At 36.8% G+C, this 16,565-nt stretch overlaps 1 protein-coding gene and 1 pseudogene across 2 annotated transcripts; both read right to left on the bottom strand.

Annotated features, from left to right (window-relative positions):
* Window positions 1–7,290: 7,290 nt before the first annotated feature.
* On the bottom strand, window positions 7,291–13,312 carry LOC120147821 (K(+) efflux antiporter 6-like). 2 transcript variants are annotated; one of them, XM_039161109.1, is made up of 20 exons: window positions 12,950–13,311; window positions 12,580–12,626; window positions 12,438–12,496; window positions 12,176–12,254; window positions 12,043–12,104; window positions 11,873–11,948; window positions 11,687–11,761; window positions 11,014–11,085; window positions 10,832–10,915; window positions 10,377–10,445; window positions 10,108–10,185; window positions 9,911–9,999; window positions 9,367–9,463; window positions 9,219–9,272; window positions 8,610–8,705; window positions 8,305–8,493; window positions 8,150–8,227; window positions 8,001–8,045; window positions 7,766–7,861; window positions 7,291–7,689 (listed from the first exon to the last, which is right to left on the bottom strand). In XM_039161109.1, exons 1-20 carry the CDS (start codon window positions 13,203–13,205, stop codon window positions 7,606–7,608), a joined length of 1,785 nt encoding a protein of 594 aa, XP_039017040.1. In that variant the 5' UTR covers window positions 13,206–13,311; the 3' UTR covers window positions 7,291–7,605. The 2 variants fall into 2 exon arrangements, with proteins under 2 accessions (XP_039017040.1, XP_039017039.1); XM_039161108.1 differs by having other exon boundaries at window positions 7,291–7,861; window positions 12,950–13,312.
* A 410-nt stretch (window positions 13,313–13,722) lies between these two features.
* On the bottom strand, window positions 13,723–14,634 carry LOC120147869 (annotated as a pseudogene).
* Window positions 14,635–16,565: the final 1,931 nt, after the last annotated feature.

Raw genomic sequence — 16,565 nt, 5'->3', positions numbered from 1 at the left:
GTGAATTTTTACCCCATAATTTAGATCATATTTTGGATCAAATGAGACATTCCTAAACTCAAATCAGATGAAAAGGATACACTTTTTGGATCAAATGAAAACCCATCCAATCCGACTGGTTACCATGTAGATTTATATGTCAATTCTCTACATAATTAACTTTTCATTAAATTATTGCTGTTTTTTATTTTAACCTTTAAATTATTTTTTTATGTAATTTTTATCATTAGCGTTATATGTTTTTTTTCTAATTTTGATCAACGGTTGTTAAAAAATTATTAAAATTTTTGAAGTATAATATAATAGTTTTAGTCCTAAAAGCTTGTTCTTTTATTAGTTTAGTTTTAATTTTAAATATATAATATTTACAAATGAAGACCAAAATAATGATAAAACTTACAGAAAAAAAACAAGAATTATCGATACGATGAGACAGATGGAGTCCGGGAAGTACTATGAGGTGGTTTGTGATTTGGTACGTATAATTGAGCAGACAGAGGAAGAAAGCGAGGATCGAGGTCTGGCGTTTGATTTAATGAGAAAGGTTGTGTTCCTACCGGGAAATTTGTCACGAGCTTAGATGAGAATTTAGGGTTCTTGGAAGAGGAATTAGGGTTCGTGGTGGAGACGAGAAATTGGGGATTTAGGTCAGTAGATGAGCGAAAAGGTTGAGGCTGATTTAATTAAAGGTCAAAACGACAGTGTATGGGTAACGAAGGACGACGTCGTTTCGGGATATACAGGAACGGGTTTAAAGTAAGTCTATGAGAATGAAGGCTTGGGACTTGGGCCGATAGAAACCACGAAGCAGCGGACTGCTGGTGGAGTGTCATACTCCAAATGTGAAAATGGTTACCTGAGCCCACCAGTATAACAACTCTATTAGAGCACAACTGGCAAAATCAACTTAGTACATTTGTATAGCATAAATAGATAAATTTGTTAATGTACCGGGATATCTATGAATTTCAATGGGAATCTGAGTTTCTTTTCACCCTTTCTTCTAAATCCTTAGTCTCTTTCTATTTCCAAACATTACAATTGGTATCGAGAGCTAGGTTTTTTGGATCCAAAATAGTAAAAAAAAATGAGTGTTAATGCCCAAGAAAAAATCAAAGATGGTTGAAACAAATCCACCGGAAATGTCTGACCAGTCGACTGAAGAAATTCCTGACGGAATACCTAAATGGTGGCTCGATTAGAAAGCCAGTTGGGAAAAACGTTATACAAACTTGGAAGCTCAATCTGCTGAGACTCGAGGCTTTTTGCAACGAATCCTTCAGTTGGTTGCTAAGACTGCGGCTGAAGGAGAGCATCAAACACCAACAGTCAGAAAGCACAAAAAAAACTCTCTCCCAAAGTTGAAGGTAAAGCTCCTATCCAAGTCACTGTTATTGATGCACATGAAAAGTATTCATTAAATCCCCTAGAACCAGGCATTCTAGCTTTTAAACCTATATTCTTTCCGTCTTCTTCTGGGCATTTTGACAAGGATAAAGCGGGTGCAACCTTGAAAGATTTAAGTGATTCTTTGAATCTTGCACAAGTAGATAATCACAATAGATCTGATCTGAAACAAACACAAATGTTTATGTTCCAACACCGAGAATAGAACTACAATTTTTTGATGGCACAAATCTACGAAGTTGGGTTCAAAAATGTCAGAAATATTTTAATATTTTTGCGATTTTTGACCATCAGAAGTTGGAGGTTGCTACATTGTATTTATCAGGTCATGCCAATACATGGTTTGATGCTTATGTGATACAGAAAAACAGGGTTACATGTCATGAAATTGTGGCCGATTTGTGCTATAGGTTCTGTGATAAGGAGCAGGTCGATGTGATTGAAGAATTTAATAAACTGGTCCAACGATCTTTTGGGTGGGAATATCAGGCCAAGTTTGAAGAACTTCCATCATGATTTGAGCAAAGGCTACTTTGTTTCAAGTTTTATTAGTGGGCTCCGGATGATCTCAATACAAAGTCAAAGTGCTAGAACCAAAGACTGTTGCTGAAGCTTGTCAAAAAGCTAAATTATATGAACTTTCGATGGAGGTTGATGTATTCGATCCAAGTCTGCCTTTTGACAAAATACTTTTGCTTCTTCCAACCTCCTTCCTAAAGCTACTTCTACACCAGTGCCTAGTAGCCAAAATACAAACACTATTCCAAGTAATTCGAAACAAACCTTGATTGAGTATCAACAACATCACAACATTTGCTTTAAATACGGGGGGAAATTCCAACCTGGGCACCAATGCAAACAGAAACATTTGAATTCTATGGAAGAAGATGATACTGGAGAGTTGGGAGATGACAATGTCATAGAAACGGTAGAGCATCAATTGCCAGTTGCTGAAGATGAAGTAGGGCCAGAAAACCCATTCGAAATCTCTATCAATGCTTTACAGGGAATCACCGGGCATAATATTATTCGAATATAAGACAACATTGGCAATGAAACTTTGAACATATTGGTTGACAGTGGTAGCACTCACAGCTTTGTTACACCTGCTTGGGCTAAATAAGGCACAGAGCTGGTTCAAACTACACCATTGGCGATTACAGTAGCTAATGGAGAACGGTTGATAAGTATTTCCAAGAGTAATAATTTGACATGTTGTATGCAAGGTCACTATTTTGCCTATGACTTTCATGTATTGCCTATAGGAGGGAGTGATATGGTCCTCGGCGTTGATTGGATGACTCATTATAATCCAATCCTTATGGATTTTCGAAATAGGATGATGACCTTTAGTAAATAGGATAAGGATATCACATTGCATAGAGGAAACAGGACTGTTCCAATAAAAATGATTTTAGGTGAAAAATTACAAAAGCTCGCTGCTAAACAGCCTGATATTGTTGGCAAATATTATTGGTTGAGTGCTGAAAATTCTAATTTAGATACACCTCTAGTTGTACAGCCTCTTTTGCATGAGTTTCAGCAGTTTTCGATGAACCCCAAGGCTTACCTCCTGTGCGATCTCATGATCATGCCATAGTACTGAAACAGGATACTCCCCCTATTAATCTGAGGCCATAACATTTTTTGTATCAGCAGAAATCAGAGATTGAAAGACAAATCAAGGAATTATTGGCTGCTTCAGTGATACAAACAAACAAAAACTCGTTTTTTCATCTTGTTTATTGGTTAAGAAGGATTGAACTTGTTGATTTTGTGTTGATTATGGATAGTTAAATCAACGGACTGTCAAAAATAAATTTTTAATTCCGGTCGTCGACGACTTGTTTGATGAGCTGGTTGGGTCGACTTATTTCTTTAAAATAGATCTCCATTCTAGGTATTGGCAGATTCGAATCAAGGAAGAAGACATTCCCAAGACCATTTCGCACTCACCGTGGGCATTATGAGTTTAAGGTCATGCCATTTGGCCTAACAAATGCCCCCAGCGACTTTCCGAGCACTGATGAATGATCTGTTTGGTCCATTCCTTAGGAAGTTGTCTTGGTATTCTTCGATGACATTTTAATTTATAGTCCATCCTTGTCAGACCACTTGACTCATTTGAGAACTGTTTTAGAGATTTTGAAGAGAATTCAACTGTTTGCGAGAAGGAAGAAGTGTTTCTTTTCTCAACAACAAGCGGAGTACCTTGGCCATGTTATTTCTCCTTTTGGGGTAGCGACTGACCCTAGTAAAATTGAAGCCATGCGCAACTGGAAACAACCTAAGTCTCTCAAATACTTGCGTGGTTTTTTGGGCCTCACGGGTTACCACAGGAAGTTCATCAGAAATTATGGTGAAATAAGTCACCCACTTACAAACATGCTTAAAAAGAACGCCTTCAAGTGGTCCGAGGAAGCTATGACTACTTTTGAGAATATGAAATTGGCTATCTGTAGTGCCTCAGTACTAACACTTCTGGAAGTTAATAAACCCTTTTGTTTGGAGACTGACGCGAGTTTTCAAGGCTTTGGAGCTGTCCTATCTCAAGGTGGCAGTTCAGTTTCTTATCTTAGTAAAGCTTTGGGTTCACACCATGCTGATAAGAGCGTTTACGAAAAGGAATATTTGGCTATATAAATGGTTGTGACTAAATGACATCATTAACTTAAAGGTCGACCCTTTGTTATTAAGACGGATCACGAACCTCTTAAGCACTTGTTAGATACAAAACTTCTCGGGTTGGATTATACTATCCACTATAGAAAGGGCAAAACGAACTTGGTTGCTGATGCTCTTTCACGCATTTATGAAGATAATTTGGAGTTGAACCTACGTTCTGCTACTAGTTTTATTCCTACTTGGGTTGAGGAGATTGAGACTACTTATGTTGAAGATGAGTTAGCTAGGAAGATCATTACTGCTTTGACAGTAAAGAATGGTTCTATACCCGATTGGACGTTTGTGAAGGGTGTTTTGCGTTTTAAAGGAAAATTTTATATTGGGCCTGCTGAAAATTTGACACATGACTTGGTTGTAACTATGCACGACTCTCCTTTGGGTGAATATTCGGGGGGACATGCAACCTACCAACGCCTGCACTCTTATTTTTATTGGCCTGGACAGAAGGCTATAGTTTTGCTATGTGTCTGAAATTGTGATATATGTCAACATATTAAATCTAAACATGTTGCTAAGCCCGAGTTACTCCAACCATTGCCTATTCCATCTAACGCCTGGGAGATCATAGCCATTGACCTTATTGAAGGTTTGCCTACTTCTCTAAGGTTCAATTGTGTTTTGGTGGTCGTGTATAAGTTCACAAAATACAAGCACTTTATTTGTCTTGCTCATCCTTACATTGTATTCGAAGTAGTTAGAAAATATCTTGACAGTGTTTACAAGTTACATGGGCAGCCACAGGTGGTTATTTCTGATCGTGATAGGACTTTCACTAGCGTGTTTTGGAAGGAATTTATGAAGCAGCTTGGTATATCTACCCTATTCAGTACAACATACCACCCGGAAACGGATGGTCAAACTGAGAGGTGAATCAATGTTTAGAACAATATCTCAGGGCTTTGTGTTTTCTAAAGCCTAAAGATTGGGCAAAATGGCTGCCAGAGGTCGAATGGTGATATAACACAAATTTTCATACTGCTATTAGCATCACTCCGTTCGAAGCTTTGTATGGTTACAAAGCCCCATTATCAGCTCCTATTCAACAATCACCAGTTCAAGCAGTAAAAAAAGTAATGCAACAGAGGGAACAAATCAATCAAGTGCTTAAAGAAAATCTACTTAAGGCTCAGCATCATATGAAGTAAAATGCAGACAAGCAACACACAGATAGACAATTTCAAGTAGGAGATATGGTGTACCTCAAGCTCCAGCCATATCGTCAGACTTCCGTCGCCCTTCGCAAGAATTTGAAACTTTCTGCTTGATTTTTTGGGCCTTACGAAGTTATTGAAAATATTGGCTCAGTGGCATTTCGCTTACTGTTACCACCTTCTTCAAAGATTCACACGGTTTTTCACGTGAGTTTGCTTAAAAATAAAATCGGGGAGAAGAGTGTTACCTCGATTGATCCGCCCGAGGTCGGGACTGATGGTCAACTGAAGGTATACCCGGCGGCAGTGTTGGACAAACGAGTTATCAAGGGGCAAAATCGTGAAGTCACTCAATTATTGATTCACTGGTTCAATCTGGCGAAGGAACATGCTACGTGGGAAGACCTTTCTGTCTTGAAGTCGCAGTTCCCAGACTTTGATCCTTGGGGACAAGGATCCAGTGCAGGAGGGGGTATTTTCACGAGCTCAGATGTGAATTTAGGGTTTATGGAAGAGGAATTAGGGTTCGTGTTAGAGGCGGCAGAATTGAGGATTAGAATAATTCGGGATTTAGGTCAGTAGATAAGGAACGAAGAGGTTGAGGCTGATTTAATTGAGGAAGTTCAAAACGACAATGTATGGGTAATGAAGGACAACGTTGTTTCGAGAGATGCAGGAATGGGCTGGAAGGAAATCTATGAGAATGGAGGCTTGGGACTTAGGCCGGTTGAACCCACGAATCAGCAGGCTGGTGAAGGAGTGTCATACTCCAAATGTGAAAATGATTACCTGGGCCCACCAGCATAACGACAACTCTGTTAAAATACAACTGACAAAATCAACTTAGTACATTTGTATAGTATAAATAAAGAAATCTGTTAATGTACTAGGATATCTATGAATTTCAATGAGAATCTGAATTTCTTTTTACCCTTTCTTCTAAATCCCTAGTCTTTTTCTATTTCCAAATATTACAACCTTGATGACTCGACCAAGTGGCTTGAAATTATTTGTGGGATTCTCGACAAGAAAGAAAGCCAGAGCTTTTCCATTTGAAGTTTATAATAATGTAATATGAGAAGCTGAAGCTACATGAGAATATCAATGAGTCTGCTGTGGCTCCACCTCCATTGCAGCACAGGGGAAGTTCTTTATTGGCCATCATCGATCTTCGAACACAACTTAATCTAATCTATATGGACTATATCACAAGTAAGTTGTAATCTGGCCGCTGTTTGGTTTACCACTATATCACAGGTAAACTGTATCTATTTATAGATCTTATATCTATTTATAGATCTTATTGGGAGGTTTTGCTATGAGATACCTAAAATAAGGCTAATAAACGACGTGACTGATAAAAAAGTTATAGGTTAAAAGTGTTACCTACAATGTTATAAGTTGAAACCGAAAAAATTATCAGTCGGAGTAACATAACAGGTTGTATTAAAATGTTATACAGGGTAATAAAATGAGTTATAAACGGTAGATGTTATAAATACTAATAACATTTTAAGTTTAAAAGGTTACCAGAGTTTAAACTGATGAGACCTTAGATATTCCAACAATAAAAAAATAAATTAAAAGTTGAAAATGTTACGAATATATATAAGAAATATGGTTTCACTCAATAATGTCATAGTTCACTAAGAAATAGGTTGCAATTTGTAATGTTAATATTTTTATTAATAAAATAGGTTGCACCCAAGAATATCATAGTTCATTAAGAAAGCATTGTTGCAATATGAAATCTTAACATTTTTAATAATAAAATAGTTGAATCTAAAATGTTACCAAAGTTTAAATTGATGTAATCTTGAATTTTCCTACGATAAGAAAATAAGTTAAAAGCTGAAAATGTTATGAATATATATAAAAAATATGGTTGTGCTCAATAATATCATGATTCACTAAGAAATAGACTGCGATCTATAATGTTAATAATTTTATTAATAAAATATATTGCTCTCAAGAATGTTATGATTCACTAAGAAAATAGGTTGTGATATATAGTGTGATGTTAATATTTGAAAGATAAAAACGAGAATATTCGAACAACTAGCACCCAAAACTTATGATACAACAAAGGCAAACAAGTTAAATGTTGTGACAAAAAAAATGAATGATTACAATGCATTGGCTCAACAGTTAGAGTTACCTCATGCTGTTGGCTTGCTTAAGAGGCTCTATTCAATTCGTTAATGAAATATAATAGGGTTAGTAAACCAAAAATGGTAAATAAAAAGCAAACTCTGTTTCACGGGATCATTCGGTAGACTTCATTTGCAACATGACAAAAAACGGCCGATCAAGTTCGTTATGGAGTTTTTTCTTCTCAATTAGTTTAATTACACGTTAATAATCATGAATCATGGGGTTCTTGGGCCATCAATGTAATGCGATGCTTTCCGCTGTCTGAACGGAGGTTCTCTCCTTTAATTCCAAGCTGGAAAATAAAATTTATATGAATTTAGCAGTGGCAGTTGGACATGATCCTTCGCACGTATGAGACTAGTAATTACCTCGATCGAACTTTCTCTCTCGGGGGAGAACCACCGTAAGAGCACCCCAAGGTGAAGTATGGCAGGGATTAGCTTAAACAATAGAGGAGTTGTCACCTGAGGATATGGAGTTGAAACCATCAATATTTTACTATAAAAAGAACCAGCATTTTCGGATTTCTTTCTGTTGTTTTCGTAAGTTTGAATTTGTTATAGTCAATGAGAGTATACGAATCGAGCCAGGAATAAATTATACCAGGCTAAGTGCTGTTGTGCCAAGAAGTAGCAGGTACAGTTTACCCTGGAAAGCTCAAGGTTTCAGTTATGGAGAAGATCATAACGCCCACAAAGTATTAGCCATCTTCTCAAATCAACAGTACAATGAACTCGGATAGTAGCACTGACCTCAACGAGATGGATATTTGTAGCACGGCTGAGAAGAACGAAAGCGAATTCTCCTATCTGTGCCAGGGACATTCCAACCTGTACAAGTAAAAGAACTCGAGTTACTTAAAACTCCAAAGGCAATACATATCGGGCGTGCATCAAATATAGCTTACAAGCAGTGAAGTCTTGTTGTTGTATCCGAAACCCTTGACAACCAAAGCAATTATTATTGTTTTTACGGTGATAACCAGTATAACAGATGCAAGTAAGATATCAACATGGTTCCAGAGAAACTGAACATTGATCAGCATCCCTATGCTAGCCAGGAACAGTGCGGCGAAAAAATTCCGAATGGGTTCGATCTGCACACACAGACTAAATTCAATCGAGGGATGACTAGAAGGAAGAGCTGATAATAGCATCCAATATAAATGAATGCACTATCATTATATGACAGTTTGTAAAGCATAATCTTAACTTGTTCAAGTGTGTGTTGGGCAAGATCAGTTGTTGATATCATCAATCCAGCAGCAAATGAACCCAATTCTAAGCTCAGCCCCAGCTTGTCACTACACTGAAAATTAAACAATCAATTAACTATAAGTTCCAAAAAAATGTGCAGATATCTGACTGGCTTAATTTATTGCAACAATGTAAAAAACAAACTGATCAGAAACTGCAAGATTTCTTTCTATGTTTGTATACCTTAAACTAATGATTTTAGCAGTTGAGCATGTATCGTTATGTACTTCAACTCTCTGAATCTCAAGCAGATATCAAAACACGATTAATGCACCTCATTAATATTACATAGAAGCTTATATTTTTAGATCTGTAAGGCTGATCACCGGTATTTTAAAACCATAAGTTTAGGCTTCATCACAAACCCTGCTTGTCAGTTGTTCATGTGCCACTAAAAGAATGGACAGTGTATGGAAAATGGTATAATAGTAATTTCTTCACAGATAAAACAAACACAAGATTTGGAAGAAAGGGTGTGTAGATGTGGATATTGCATACAAAAATCCAGATGCTTAACAAAGTGAAAGTAAAAAGAAGACAAACCAAAAAGAAACGCAAAACATACCCAGGCCACAAGTAAGCAGAACGCCACAGATGCCAGTTGATAGAGTTCATCCGTCTGCACATATAACAAGTAATTAAACAAATCATAACAGATAACAAAGTGGAAAAAAAAATCAGTATGCAATTCTATCTGCAGATAACATATATACCTGTGATGAAAGGCTTATCATCAGTTTAAGCAACCAAGGCAGGCAAGTACGAGACAATATTGACAAAACAGCCAAAAAGGCAGCCAATGTGACCAACCTGGTTAATATAATATAGTGTTAACTGTTAAGACTTATCTCAATACTGAAAACACCATGAATAGAGAAAAATATATCACGGGAAAACAAGAAGTTATAGTCTTAATCCTAATCCAAAGCCAAGTGTCTATTCTTATACCATTACAAGCACAAAACATCAAAACAATAATTGTCTATGACTCCTGATCTGATCGAAGAAAAGTTAGTCTAAGTGGCTAATATTTGAATCTAAGGCTCTAAGCATGATCTATATTTCAAGTTTTAGGAAAAAATGCACACTAACAAATAGTGAGGAGCGGGAACCATGCCCTCACTTAAAAGCTAAGCCTAGTCCTTAGTCGCATATTTTCAACTTATGTGGCATCTAAAAAACATGAAGAGGAGTGCTATTTATCCAGTAATCCAGATCCAAATTGGAATATGATAGTTCTTCAAGTTTTCCTCGTACAATTTAGTCATGGACATTACTCCTTGAAGAATACCGGAAGTTCCAACAAGAACCGGAAGCAACGCAAATAGTAATCCCACAGCACAATCCTGCAAATTTAAAAACTGCTAAGGACACAGGGAATGATAAAAAGTACATGTCATTGACAAAATCTGTAAAGCAAAACAGAACTTAACAATGGAGTGAAGAATCAATACTTGCAGAATAAGTGTGCCAATGATGACTTGGCCGTGAAGCATATTGTTAGAATTCTTTTCCATCAAAAATTTAAGCACCTGCCATTGAAAAAGAGAAAAGCAACTTTAGAAACCGAAATATAGTAAACAAAGATAAAGATCTCTACAAGTACTGTGTGGGTGTCTAAACTCGTTTGATGTGCATAAATTTGTTTGCTCAATTAGTGAGGGAAAGTATGAATGTGCGTAGATTCTGTAAGCATCTCTAAAAGATTTCCACGAAATTTTACCACAGCTGTTGAAGACATTGAAAGGAATACACCAACAAATACACCCTCTGGAAGTCTACCGCCACATAACTGCAAACAGCACCCAATTAATACTGTGCGATTCAGAATTACAATTGTGGTATACAATGGTCCATAAGTATAAGAAAATTAAGAAAGATAACATGTTTGCATGAATCATGTACCTTAATCATTTTCAGATAATGCATATCGTTTTTTTCCCCAAAAAAAAAAAGGCAAACCCAAAATTGGATTTGAAGTCAAGAAACAGGAAAAAATTTGAACAACACAACAGCAAGAAGCCTCTTTATGACCCAGATATACAAGAAACCTCAATAACTAGATAAAAATTATGCAACCTCAGTGCACTCAGATTCAGGTGAAGGTGGTAACATCAATTAATAAAGATTAATGAAACTGAACCAACAGAGACTTTGTGTCAAAATTAATAGACATACTGAGGCTGTAATTCCACAGAGGCACATAAATAGAACTATCTGGAGTAGCCCACCTACGACGGCAACTGCTCGAACAACTCGAAGCTTAAAATAAAAAGGATGAAGTTAGAGAAATGATATGAAGATTGATGTAAAGAGTATGATACAAATAGAAAAGAAAAGATTCAGAGGCACAATGCAACCTTCGCAACAGAGAACTCCAGGCCCAATGCAAAAAGAAGAAAAATCACACCAAACTGAGCTACTGTTTCAACCTGCATGATTCAAATGAGAGAAAATAAATAAATTATTAAATCTTATAATAGATGAATAACCAACAAACATTTTCAAATGGAACAGCCTCTAATGGAATGAGATCACCCTGGCCATTCTCAAGAACACTACACAATTCAATTGCAGTTGCTAGCAACAGTATAACAGAGTCTAATCAGACCATAATATTACTTACTGGAACTTAAAACCTCGTCTATGTTTGCTTCTATTTATTGCCCTAGTTTGATAGAGGCACCAAACGACCGACTAACAATCGTAATGAAATATGCTCATATAAAATTAAAGAAATTAATGGGAAAAAAGACATAGACAGGTTTCACAAGAACAGACCAATAAGAGCAGTGGATTGTTTAGGGAGGCTTCAGATGAACTCTAAGAGAATCATAATAACTAATATTAAATAAGATGAAGAAATGCAATTTAAAAAAAAAAAAAACACTCCTTTTTCATAATAAAGGCTCCATGCAAGAGAGTGAATAATGGCATTATGATCAAGAAGCCATCACTCAACTCAGTTACAAAGGGTTTAATAAATAAGATGTCAGTGTTGATAGCAAAATTTTAATGAAATGTAAAACATACTTGCACCATTTCACCGACAAAGTTAAAACCTCCAGGTCCAATAAGAGATCCTGCCAACAAATATCCAGTAATCACCTGTAAAATATGTAACAATAAAATATATGGGAAATTAGAAATCCAAGGCACTCTGGAGGGACCAAAAACTCAAATCAAAGACTAAATAGGCTTATATCAATAAAATCAGACCGGTTGTCCAGCACAAGCAAATGCAATGCCACCACAAGTTGCAGATACGATGACAACTACCAAATCTGATATCAGTCTATGGACCATAAGCAAGAAAGTTTAAATCAGCTTATTAGTTAAATGTAAAAAAAAAAACAGCTGTGGTGAAACGAATATGATAAAACATTTACCTCAAGTCCAGTTGTAACACTGGATATTTTGATTTAAAATTAGATATGATGAAGACATTGTCCTGAAAATAAATCAACACCTCAGATTTCTAAGTACAAAAAAAATCTCAACATAAGTTTTAACCAATCTAACCTTTCGATCTATCAATGTCGGTGTATCTTCAGCTCTATTATCATTCTCTAGATTGAAAACGTCATGGAGTTGAAATGATCTAAAAGGAGGATGCAAAAGGTGTGAGGGAACTACTACATGTCTCAAGTAATTAAGAAGAAGATATGGTATAAAATTCCTTAAAAAAATTATCAAAATAGGAAATTAAGCTCTTCTATTAACAACTTATCAGAAATCAAAATCAACAAAATAAGTCTAATCATTGATGAGGAGAAGCACATACTTTTCCTCTTTCGTATCATTTTTCTTCGTCTTAACTCTAGCAACGGTTTCCAAAACAGCCTGATAAACAAACACATATGAAAGAGAGTAAGTAAGCAAGTTATCCGAGCTGAAAAGTTCTCAAAAGAATGAGTACTACCAACCTGCTGTTCCGCTACACTGTTGTTGAAACTTGCAGCATCGTCACTTACTGCAAATCGGGATGAATTTAGACTATATTCGACAATTATAATTTAATAAAAATTAGCAACTCTTTTCCCCAGAAGTTATGCAAATACACACTCACTAATTACCCTCTTATAGACCTACATTGACAATGATAACCTAAAAGTAGATCGAGCTCAAAAACCTTCGATAAGCAATAGAAATAGCAATAATTAATTGCTACAGTATATAAAGAACTAGCAAGTTTGAAGTAAACAGCAATACGTAAGCTGAACACTTTATTAGTGCGGATTTGAAATCTAATCCCTAATCTAAGCAAAATCAGCGGGGGAAAAAAAGGAAATGAACCTTCGTTTTTTTCGTTCTCATCGAACTCCTTCTCCAGAGCACGATCGATGATAGCAGCAAATGAACCTTCCATCGGTTTAGTTACCGAAGAAACATTTGAAAAGGTGCCGTTTCCGGCGTCTGCGTCTGCATCGAACCGATCCGACTCAGAGAGTTGTACTTGATGTTGTGCGAGTGAAAACGAAGCCAAACAAAAAGTGGCAACGAAGAAAAAGATTGTAATAAGCTCATAGGAGGAGTTTGATTTTCCCAACATCTGGAAACCACGAGCCGGCGAAGAGGTTAAGAACTTAACAGAGACCTCTCCTTTGTGCTGATAAATTATTGCAAATTGAGAAATTTAAGAGATTGAAATTGAAAACAGCAGGGAATTAAATTTAAGAGAGAAAGACGGAGTGCCGAAACGGAGTTGTGTAGCAGACGTAGAAGAGGTAAAAGAAAATGGGAAAGACCGGAAAAGAAACGGTAAACGGAAAGAGAATGGGTAAGTACAAAGCAACATAGAGTCTGGGGGTCAACTTGTCGTCATTAATTAAGGTAGCCCGTAATTAAAAGGGTAATCTACGTCAAATACTATTTATCTTTATGTTTGGGATCGAAAATGTTACTGACGTTTTAATTTTGTCAATTTTAACACGGACGTTTATGTTTCACTTCAATTTTATCACTCCGTCGTTAATCCATTAACGGCACGATGACATGGCGTGCCAATGCCGTGACAGCGATGACATGGACGGTTTTTTTAAAGTTATTTAGTCAACGTAACATCTGTATTACCTGAGAAAAGTTGGAGATTCGTCACTACAAAACTCCCATTTCTTCACCACCACAAAACTCTCCCTCACTCTGCCGTCCACAGTGCACGGTATCATCTGTTGCAAGAAGCTCGACAACCTCGCTGGCGATTCGCTCTCTGATGACGAAAATCTTATAGCGTACCTTCTTGTCTTCTTAATTTTCTTAGGTTTCTTCTTGCTTTTCCTCGTAGGCTTTGTTTCCAGTATAATTTTTAAGTTGGTGTTGAACATCTCTTAGGGGGAATCAGTAGAGAAGCTCCTCGAAGATGAAACAAGGGTTTTTGTTTCACTGTCGTTAATACCATAGTCTTCAAAGCTTCCGCTGGTAAAGAATCTGCTCTCGGCCGACGAGGTGTTCATCCGGGTTTTCGACGTCGTTTTCCTTTTTCTGCATCGTCGTTTTTTCTTTACCGTGTTGGGAGGCACTGGAGGTGGAGTTAAATCGTCATCGTTTTCAAAGGTATTGTAGAATTTGCGATAGGGGCATTTGTTATCGTCGTAAATTTTTGCTATAACATGACACATGTCTTCTTTTTCCTAGTGGAACTCCAATGTCGATGGCGGTGATGATTCAATACGGTCACTCTAGTGGAAAGTACCTAAGTAGCAACAGAGACCATCGGATTTGCCATGACCGAAGAGATCAGCGGCGAAAATAGCATAACCCCAAGTGGAAAAACTGATGCAAATCTTCTAGAAGAGCCAGCCGGTGTCGGAGCCGTAGCCGTGGGTCATGTAAACGGAGGCCTTCACTTTTTTATCCAAAGGGAGGAAGCTCTGAGTGAAGAGTTTGTCGTTGGGCGTCTCGAAGTAAGACTTAGTGTTACGAACGCCCTGCGACGTGTAATACTCTTCCTCTGACATATCTCCCCAGAAATTTGCTTCCATTTTTTAACGATGCTTGAAAAAAACTAATGATATTGCACCGTATAAGATGTTGTGACTGAGATCTAGAATTTGTAAGAACCTAATATTGTCGATGTTGTCTAGGATATTGTTCATCACCGAGAGCTCGACGAGAGATACTGGAAACGTTGATGGACATGGTCGGATACGTTGTTATCGCTAGCGTCGAGAAAGTAAAGCTTTCCGAGTGAACCCAGATCAAGAAACTCACCGGAAATGTAGTTTCGTTGGATTTCGAGTCGTTTGAAGCGTGTTAGGTTGTTAAAGCTTGAAGGAATTGGTCCATGGAGATGGTTGTTGTCAAGGTAGAGTTCTTTAAGGTGAGGGAGTGAGCCAAGAACATCGGGTATTTCAACGGTGACTGAGTTCCTGGAGAGACATAGTCGACCCAAACGTGTTAAATTGGAGAATGAGTCAGGAACTCAAGGCAAACCAGAGACGAGTGTATCACACCTGACGCCGCAAATGAAGTGGTCAGTGAAGATGTTGTCGCATGGGTCAATGGAGAAATCCCATGAGCTCTATCAAGATCCGAAGCAATGGAAGGAGGGTCTACACCATTTTTCAGATCTTTGAGAACTTGTACATCTGCTGGGTGTGTTCTTGAATTTACTAAAAGCAACAACTTTGAGAATATGGTGATGAAAACAAGAGAATGTAGATGGAGATAAGGGGTACTAGATATCGATGCCAGGGGTTAAGTAATAATTTTATTTGGGGTTCAAACATTATTAATTGGAGTTTTAAAATTTTAAAACTTTTATAGAAAACATAATAGAAAAATTTAATGTAGTTCAATGGTTAAGAATTCAATTTAATTTTAAGGTGTTTGGGGTTCAAATCCCTCTAGTTGCATAATATTTCAATAATTTTTTCAAGCAAAACGATGCCGTTTTGTCTTTATTGAGCATCAAAATAGTTGAATTGAAACGACGTCGTTTTGGTAAGGCATCCACGTCATCATTGTCACAGCCCGTCCATGCCATGTCATCATTCCGTTAGCGGATTAATGGTGGAGTAGCAAAATTGAAGTGAAACATAAACGTCCGTGCTAAAATTGGAAAAATTGAAACGTCAGTGGCATTTTCGATCCCGAGTATAAAGATGAGTGGTATTTGACATAGATTACCCTAATTAAAATGATAACCCCACACATTTTTTTTTTGAAAAGTAACTGCACCAGATTTATTAGAAAAATATCCCAAACGAGAGGTTCCCGAGATATTAAAACGTTCCGAGAAATTTATCGCGAGTGGTATTTGTTATATCTCGAATTTTCCAATACGCGAGGTATGTATTCCTTTTCGAATTAAATCTAAGCATTTTATTTTTATTGGATAGTATACGATAAAATAACATAAAAACTAGATCTTTATAAGTAGACAATACTAATTAAAATAAAAATTCAATATATATGTAAAATGTTACAAAACAAAATCGCTTCATAAGGTTCCAAAAACAAGAAGTATAACAAGTATATAGATTGTTATAGTCCATTTTTCAAACTTGATGGTATGAATTATGCGAACAATTGGTAGGACAATTTCAGGCTTCAATTTGTTCTGGAAAGGTAATGTTGTGACGACGCCATAACTTAAACGATAAAAACATATTCATCTCCGTTCGAATAACTTGTAAATTTATTTTCTTAGAATTCGAAGACCAGGAGCTCTCACGATTTGAAGTCTTTTATCCCTTAATTCACCCCCAAAACAAATTAGAATACGACCACATACATATATGGCATTGATATTACCTTGATCGACTGCTTTCTTCAAACAATGTAGACCAAACTCTGAATTTCTTTCATTAAAATAATTATACATGTCTTCTCTATATAAAGCTTCATGATTGTTAGCAGTAAGGCATCTTTCGTGAAATGTCTTCTCGGCTTGATTTCACGGCATGATGTG

This window comes from Hibiscus syriacus, unplaced genomic scaffold (genome assembly GCF_006381635.1).
Source record: "Hibiscus syriacus cultivar Baekdansim isolate YM2019G1 unplaced genomic scaffold, ASM638163v2 tig00110944_pilon, whole genome shotgun sequence".
Classification (NCBI taxonomy): Eukaryota; Viridiplantae; Streptophyta; class Magnoliopsida; order Malvales; family Malvaceae; genus Hibiscus; species Hibiscus syriacus.
The sequence above is the reverse complement of the archived record's forward strand: the minus strand, read 5'-3'. Positions and strand labels throughout refer to the sequence as shown.